Raw genomic sequence first — 8,069 nt, forward strand, 5'->3', positions numbered from 1 at the left:
AGTAGTACATTAATTATAATACTAGAGCATATGAACTATTTATTTAGGGCTGAATCTTATCCATCCATTCTTGTATATAAGCATGGGTTTAAACCCTAATTAATATACTTATTTCTATATCTAGAGCACTCACAGATATAATATTAAATAGATTATATTCAAGTATTATAATAATTGTTTTTATTTAATCTTTCCACTTAACAAAAGTTTACAATTGCTACAATAACTCAAATATGAATTTAAGCATCACCATATTTTATTTAAGATTATACAAGAATAATCAGAGATTTTTATATTTTAACTTTATGAGTTAAAAAGTAATTAATAAAAATATATTTTTCACAATCCATAATATAATAATTAAAGACAAAATCTTAGGAGAACACCTTATCAAGCATTTATTAATTATAATTTTTTCTTATAACCCTTGAAATTTGTAATAATAATGAAAATGTTTTAAGAATTATTTCACATCCTAAATTTTAAATACACTATATATTCTGACCAGTTTGAACTACAAATTTTATTCTTTATGAGTAGAAGTTGGCAAGTAGAGAGTATGGAGCAGCTCTTGTAGGATCTAGCTCTAAAGCTAGCTCTGCAACATTTGCCCCAAATTGCTCATTCTTTTTGTGGCTTGAACAGGATCCAAGGAGTGAGGTCCAGTCTGTGGTATCTGGATCAAAAGGCATGCTGTAAATTAGATTGTGGGCATCTACCAAGTGGCCTGCCCGTCCCAGAAGGTCAATTACACAAGTGTAGTGCTGCTTTGTTGGCTCCAAGAAAAAATCAGGCAACATCCTCTGGAAGTACCACCATCCTATTTTAACATTGCCTTCATGTCCATATCCATTTAGAATGGAGACAAAGGAGATATCATCTGGCATCAATCCATCCATGATCATCTTTTGAAAGAGCCAAACAATGTATCTTGAAGAGGTATGAGTAGCAGAAGACTTTGATGGTTTTTTTAACCGCTTTAGCTCCTCATAAGAAGAGCAAGCAGAAAGCATAGCATTCCAGGAGATTAGATTTCTGTGAGGCAGCCGATCAAACACAGTTTTCGCATTTACCAAATCACCAGAGTGAGTGTATGCTGCAAGAAGGGAGTTCCAGCATGCAGCATCTCTTAGTGGCATTTCGTGAAAATATTGCTTGGCAAATTCCACCTTTCCACTGTTTCCATATGCAGCAAGCATCACTGATGAGGAAGCTAAGTCTTGATCTGGCACAAAATCTAGCGCTGTTCTTGTGTCCTCAAGCAAGCCATGCTGAGAGAAGGCAGTGAGCAAAACGTTCCACGAGACAACATCCCTGTCCGGCATTGAAGCAAAGAACATTGTGGCAAATTTCAGCTGGCTGCCATAACAATAAGCAGCCAGCATCGCATTCCATGAAACCAAATCTTTGCTTGGAATACTATCAAACAAAGATTTTGCTTTGGCGAAGTTCCTCTCTCTCGCGTAGCCACACAAGAGCCCATTAAGGGAGATAATATCTTGCTCTGGCATGAGACTGAAAATTTGCTCGGCATGTTTCATATGCCCATGTTGGGCATAGGCAGAAAGCATGACATTCCAAGCAACAATGTTCCAATACGGCATTGATTTGAACATAGAAACCGTTTGATCGACCATGCCGCTGCTTGCATACGCAGCCAGCATGGCTGTAAAAGCAATGGTATCTTTAACAGGCATTGTATCAAAGATCTTCAAAGCGCTATCAACATGCCCATTTTGGGCATATGCACTTAATATTGCAGTCCATGACACGAGATCCCACTCAGGAGCCATATCAAAAATATCTTTAACTCTTTGAATATTTCCGTATGCACTATAAGATGTTAGCATTGCATTCCAAGAAACCAAATTCTTCTCTTTCATTGATGAAAACAGAGATTCAGTCTCTTCTAGATGCCCATTTTGGGCATATGCCACAAGCATCGAAGTCCAGGCCACAACATCCCAAGCAGGGATTCTTTCAAATACGATCTTCGCCTCCTCCAAAAGACCATTCTCCGCAAACAAATCCAGCAACGTTGTCCACGACACCAAATTCCTCTTGGGCATCGCATCGAAGATGGCCTTGGCTTCTGCAACGCAGCAGTTTCTGGCATAAGCTCCCAGTAATAGATTCCACGAGTAGAAATCCTTTCGATCGATGCTGTCAAACACCTGCCTTGAGCACTCCACACTGCCGAATTTCCCATACATCTGGATAAGAAGATTGCACAGAAACACATCCGATCCTAGATCAAGCGACAAGAAAGAGGCGCACCTATGAGCAAATCTTACATCCGAGAGGTTCTTGCTCGATCGTATGACCTCAACACATTGATCTCGAGTGGCTACTAGCATCTTGCAGCATTGTTCTAATGGAGCCCTCTTTCAAAAATTCATAAATCAAGCGCGGGAATTTCAAATTAATAGGGTTTACTTTTAGGGTTCTTCGCGAGGTCTTGGAAATGTGAATGAGAAGGAGATGTGCGCTCTGTGCAAGGTCGGGCTGCCAGGTTAGTGCCGCAGTGGGCTTCCGCTTTGCCCAGATTCAGGGGATTTCTGCCCCTTCCCAGCACCAGGACGCTCTCACGATCTATCTCAGTGCTTTGAGAGGCTGTGGCGGAGCCAGGGATTTGGATTCTGGAAGGATGATCCACGCTGATGCCGTGCAAGCCGGCGATGATTCCAACGTTTTCTTGGCGAACACTTTGATCAGCATGTATGGGAAATGCGGGAGTATGGCCGATGCTTACAGGGTGTTCCAAGGCATGGATCGTCTAGACGTGGTTTCCTGGTCGGCTCTGGTATTGGGTTTTGCCGAGAATGGCGAGGAAGAACAAGCGCTGGATCTTTTCTCGCAAATGGAGGAGTGGACGCCCAACTCTCAGACTTTTGTAGCTGCTGTCAAGGCGTGCTCGAATCTGGCAGTCAAAGAATCCGGCAAGCTTGTCACCAGCAGGCCTGTGAAGATCGAGTCGCTGAAAAGAGGCATGGAAGTCCATTCGCGAGCCGCGAGAAGGGGCTACGTCCAAGACGATATCTTTGTAGCTGGAGCGCTGGTGGATTTCTACGCAAACTGTGGAAGCGTGCTGGATTCCAGGATGGTCTTGGATAGAACACGGTGTCACAACGCGGTGCTGTGGAATGCATTGGTTCTCGGGCTGGCGGAGAACGGGGAAGCCGAGCTAGCTCTGGAAGTTTTCTCGGCAATGCCGGGCTCTCTGGTGAACGCTCGAAGTTTTGTTGCTGCGCTCAAAGCCATGAGTTCCATAGCTGCGAAGCAAGTTGGCAAGGAAAAGATGGCGTGCCTAGAGAAGAGTCGGGAACTCCACGCTCGAGCAGCAAAGCTTGGCTACGAGTCGGATATTTTTCTCGCAAACACTCTGGTGGATTTGTATGCCAAGTGTGGGAGCACGAGTGATGCTCGGGATGTTTTCGACAGGATGACGAGCCGGAGTGTGGTTTCTTGGGGGGCACTGGTTCTGGGATACGTCGAGACTGGGAACGCGACGCTGGCTCTCAAAACGTTGTCACGCATGCAAGACGAGGGATTTACACCTTCGGCACTAGTTTTCGTGGCAGCGCTCAAGGCCTGCTGTGGAGTAACGTTGGAGCTCGGGAGAACGATCCATGGAAGCATTTGCAAAGGCGGGCTCGAGCAGGACTCGCTCGTCACCACCTCACTCATCGACTTATACAGCAAGTGTGGAAGCATGGACGACGCTCAGCGAGTTTTTGACGGCATCGCGGAGAGAGACCTGGTTTGCTGGAACGCTCTCTCGACGGGATATAGCCGCCAGGGATTCACCACCCAGGTTTTCGAGCTCTTTTCTCAGATGCTGGAAGAAGGCTTGCAACCAAACTCCGTGACTTTCCTCGCTGTTCTTACGGCCTGCAACCATGGTGGGCTCGTCAGCAAAGGAAGGAGCTACTTTGACGCCATGTCGAGCTCCAGGTTTGGGATTACTCCCGGGATTGAGCATTACCACTCCGTGATCGATATTCTGGGCCGAGCAAACCTGCTGGAAGAGGCAGTGGCGATGGTGACGTGCATGCCTCACAAGCCCAATGCAGTAACTTGGAGAACAGTGATGAGCGCGTGTCACAAGTGGAAGAACGAGGCAGTGGCAAGGCTTGCGTTTGATGCCATCGTGGAGATGGACGAGAGCGACGCTGCAAGCTACATGCTGATGGCCAATTCGCTCTATGAAAATCGTGACAAAGTTCCACTAGAACGGAGAACCGTGAGTTAGCAGCTTACCGGGGATGGATCATTCATATCGATGATGGTTTCCAGGTAAGTTTTTCCTCGTTAGAGTTTGCATCTTGTTTGTGCTCACGCTTTTAAACATTCTTTAATGTTTTTCAGGCGATCATGAAAGACGTGTAGCAATTTCGCTGGTGCGCCGGACAGGATATTTTGGAAAGACGCAGTCAACAAGCACAAAGACATGGTACGATAATGGTTTCAAATCGTCCTTTTTATCTGAGGTGCGCACTGCTCGATCAGGCATGGGTCCCGAATGGAAGATCTGGTGCTCATACACGCAGTCACAAAAATTGGCTCCAGCGGCGTGTGCTTAGAAATTCCGAGAAGGAGAGGGGCCCGTCCGGCAAGAAAATTCTTCTGGAAAGATCAAGGCATGGATTTTGGTGGGATTTTCGCTTTTCATCAGCAGCGGCCGTGGACTTGAAGGAAGATCTTCCACCAGCGGAAAAGAAGGAAAGGAGAAAAATCAACCAATCAATCATCCTGGTGGGTATTTAGCCGAGGAGGTGCGGTGATCGGTGCTCTAAGACAGCCGTAGTCTTGAGAAGCAAGTACACAGGACTGAGGAGGAGAGGACTCTCCTGTTTTATCTTCCGGAAGGAGAAGTAGCTCTTCTTCTTCCTCGTATGGACACAGGGATATGGGATCTCCGGTGATGGTTTCTTCGTGGCTGATTTTTCTGGTTCTAGCTGCTATTTATCACAGCCATGGTGAGTTCCAGCGCCTTGGAGGCGACGAGAAACCACATGTCAAGTTTGATGGATCTCCGGTGGCTCCCGAGCTCGATGATTCTTCGTCCAAGAGATCAAATGCAACTAGTCTGGCTTCCAGGGGCAATGGTGGCGTCAATGTGCTAGCAGCTATGCTCGTCACGGCTTCCTCGGTCATGGTTTTCATGGCGTTTCGTCTCTCGGTATGCCGCCACTGCACTGGCTCGTCGCCAAACTCGAACGATCAGCTGGACAACGCTTTTGAGACTTCGGTAGAGGATGGCCAGGAGGCTGTGGAGACAATGACGACAGATCTACGTGAAGGAAGTGATCGTCGTCTCAAGAAAGAAGATCTCGGTTTGGGTCTCGACTCGATCGAGAAGTTTACAGTGCTGATGGACTACCAAAAGTTGATGGCGGAGAGGAAGATGGGCAATGCGGACAAGTGTAGCGTCTGCTTGTGCGAGTTTAAAGCCATCACCGGCGAGGAGGTCCGACTTCTTCCTTGGTGCAACCATTTCTTCCATCCCGACTGCATCGACCTTTGGCTCGTCTCGCACAAGTCGTGTCCGGTTTGTCGGGGGAGTGTGATCCCGCCTGGCAGCAGTTCCACTGGGACGATCCCTTCCAGGAACTTTGGAGTGGAACCGGAATCTCCGACGCTCGAAAATGGTGGTGGACAACACTTGGTGCTTCAAGTTGACAGAAATGTGGCTTGATTTCAAGTCGACATGTGGTTGCTGCCACGGAACAAAGAGGTAAAATGAATATTTCGTGCCTGGAATCTTGACTGACGTTTTTTTTCTCTTCTTTGTTTCTTATCGTCTTTGTTCCTTGGCATGGCAGCTCCCAGTTCTCTTAAAAAGTCCGCATTCCACTCGCGACTCGAGGTATGCTAACAGGTGTACTCTTTCTACTTGTGAAGCAACGCTTAAAATTGCGTTTGCCTCTACCTTTTTGTAGTGGAGAACCTCGGAAGCTATGATTTTCGAGGACTGTTCCAAGAAGAATATGAGTTCCATATCCTCCACTATGAAGCAAATGGCCTCAGTTGCTCAGTACACAAGGATTAGCATAACGGGCACGCCCTATACTTTCGTCGCTTAAAAGCTTGAGGTTCGAGGAGAGTGCCAAAGTGATGAATCTATGAAGAAAGAGGCTAATTGAGCAGCAACCCACACCAATGGCGGCGACCAAATTGTGGCTTCCAGCTCCAGCTCCAGCTTTCGGATTCTTCTACTCATCACTGGTACGTTTTCGTCTTTCGTCTTTGCTGGCAAGGGATGGAGTGGACTTTTTCTGTTTCATCTTTTTCTACTCTTTTCACTGTGTGTTTTAGCGACAGAGAAGAAATGTCTTCATCATGCGAGCAGCCGATGGGAAGGTTCGAAATGCAAAGCTTGCTGCGAAGCGGTGTTTGACGGTCCCGTTCCAAGATTCGTCCAGGCTCAATCAGTTTCTCTCGGAGCCCGCTGGAATGCAAATACTCATCAACACTAATGCTTTACAAAGCTATCAGAAACTCGACGACACCACCTACAGGTTTGCTATCCATATTCATGAATAGCTCTCAAGTTGTTTTTGTTCTTTTTGTTTTCTCGATCAGATGCTGCTTGCCAAAGCTCGACATTCTCAAGTTCGAGGTTGCTCCGATCGTGGATTTGTCCATCGACGTTAAGGACGACGAGTGCTTGGTTAAGCTTCTCTCTTGCAAAGTTGAGGCCAAAGTTTTTTTTCTTTTTTCTTTTCGTTTCTCTTCGCAAGTTTGGGCCTGACATTTGTGAATTTGTTTTGTCTAGTTTGAAGGCTCGGAGCTTGTTGAGAAGCAGAACCAGCATTTCTCAGGTTTGTATGCGTAGCTACTAGCTCCTATGGACTGAAGGAAAGTTTGTCTTTATGTGTGGGTTTTTGCAGCTTCGATGATCAACCATTTAACTTGGGGCTTGGAAAAGCAGCTGAATGTCAATGTAGAGCTTAATGTGTCTCTCGAGGTGCGCTTGATGATATTCTCCATTGATCTAACTCTCTGTGTTTCTTTCAGGTGTATACGCTGCCCTTCACGCTTCTTCCATTGCAAGCCGTGGAAACTCCCGGTAGCATGTAAGCTATCCTCTTCTCATGCAAAGATTTCAGACTAAATCTACGTGTCTGTGATTTTTTCCAGAGTTCTTCAGGCCATGGTGGACAGACTTGTTCCCATTTTCCTGGACCAACTTTTCGATGGTTACAGGAAATGGTGCTTGCAAGAGGTTCTCCAGCCCGAGCCAAGCCAATAACAAAGAAAGAATCGTTCCACCAAAACAAAAGATAATAAAAGGTGATGCTCTTTGGTGAATGTAGTGATATTCCATTGAGCTCTGCATTTCTCGGGAATCATGTCTTAGATCTGGAGAGAGCAGTGGTGCGAATCTCCAGCCAGGAGAGCTACCCAATTGCGTCCGATTACGCCCCTCTCCTCCACGAGGCCAGGTCCGTCTTCGACAAGACGGAGAGGAATCTCTTCTTGTCTCGCGCTTGCAGTGTACAGGGAGATGCTCCCCAGATCCATCCAGCCGATCGACAGCACCACGTCTGCTCGGCGCTGGGCGGATTGCCATGTACTCCATAAGCTCAAGAGTGCTTTCTTTGCAAAGATATCGTCGTCGTCGTATGATCTCTTTTATGCCCAGCACGGGCATAGCAAGCAGGCACTCTCGCTCTTTAGTTCCACCGATGCTGTGACGCTTGCAAGCCTCGGCGTGCAGCCACTTGGGACACGTGAAGCACACTTCCTGTCGAGTGTGCACAACTTTGGCGAGCGGCCAACTTTGTGGTGATCTCCGATATGGATATCCGGCCACCAGGTTCCCGTCCAAAGTGTACACTAATTGCTATCCCAGCAATCCCCAAAAAGAGCCGCGGATTGCATCGGCCCCAACATTGGTTTTTCGGTCCAGCATCTTCTCGGACTAGTGCAAGACCAAACTTGCAAACTTATAGTCATCAAAGTAAGCAGGGAAATATGCCTGGGTCTGCAATTCATTCACAAGGGAGCTGATCTTGTTGCTTTCATGGGCCCAGACGTAACGTTCGAAAGTTATAGATCTCATG

At 46.7% G+C, this 8,069-nt stretch overlaps 3 protein-coding genes across 5 annotated transcripts; 2 read left to right on the forward strand and 1 right to left on the reverse strand.

Moving 5' to 3' along the window:
* Positions 1-500: 500 nt before the first annotated feature.
* LOC112346466 (pentatricopeptide repeat-containing protein At4g02750-like) lies at positions 501-2,415 on the reverse strand. 2 transcript variants are annotated; one of them, XM_024675496.1, is made up of 2 exons: positions 2,295-2,415; positions 501-2,213 (listed from the first exon to the last, which is right to left on the reverse strand). In XM_024675496.1, the coding sequence occupies exons 1-2, from the start codon at positions 2,355-2,357 to the stop codon at positions 531-533; spliced, it is 1,746 nt and encodes a 581-aa protein (XP_024531264.1). In that variant the 5' UTR covers positions 2,358-2,415; the 3' UTR covers positions 501-530. The 2 variants fall into 2 exon arrangements, with proteins under 2 accessions (XP_024531264.1, XP_024531265.1); XM_024675497.1 differs by having other exon boundaries at positions 2,278-2,415.
* Positions 2,416-2,470: 55 nt separating this feature from the next.
* Positions 2,471-4,718, forward strand: LOC112346534 (putative pentatricopeptide repeat-containing protein At1g56570). The gene is made up of 3 exons (XM_024675698.1): positions 2,471-4,296; positions 4,369-4,453; positions 4,510-4,718. Exon 1 carries the CDS (start codon positions 2,471-2,473, stop codon positions 4,250-4,252), a length of 1,782 nt encoding a protein of 593 aa, XP_024531466.1. The 3' UTR covers positions 4,253-4,296; positions 4,369-4,453; positions 4,510-4,718.
* Positions 4,719-5,688: 970 nt separating this feature from the next.
* Positions 5,689-7,611, forward strand: LOC9633203. Of its 2 annotated transcripts, none has more exons than XM_024675699.1 (8): positions 5,689-5,737; positions 5,826-6,228; positions 6,319-6,521; positions 6,586-6,694; positions 6,779-6,824; positions 6,894-6,970; positions 7,021-7,079; positions 7,144-7,611. In XM_024675699.1, exons 2-8 carry the CDS (start codon positions 6,163-6,165, stop codon positions 7,253-7,255), a joined length of 672 nt encoding a protein of 223 aa, XP_024531467.1. In that variant the 5' UTR covers positions 5,689-5,737; positions 5,826-6,162; the 3' UTR covers positions 7,256-7,611. The 2 variants fall into 2 exon arrangements, with proteins under 2 accessions (XP_024531467.1, XP_024531468.1); XM_024675700.1 differs by having other exon boundaries at positions 6,325-6,521.
* Positions 7,612-8,069: the final 458 nt, after the last annotated feature.

The sequence above is a fragment of the Selaginella moellendorffii genome, unplaced genomic scaffold, assembly GCF_000143415.4.
Source record: "Selaginella moellendorffii unplaced genomic scaffold, v1.0 SELMOscaffold_15, whole genome shotgun sequence".
NCBI classification, from domain to species: Eukaryota; Viridiplantae; Streptophyta; class Lycopodiopsida; order Selaginellales; family Selaginellaceae; genus Selaginella; species Selaginella moellendorffii.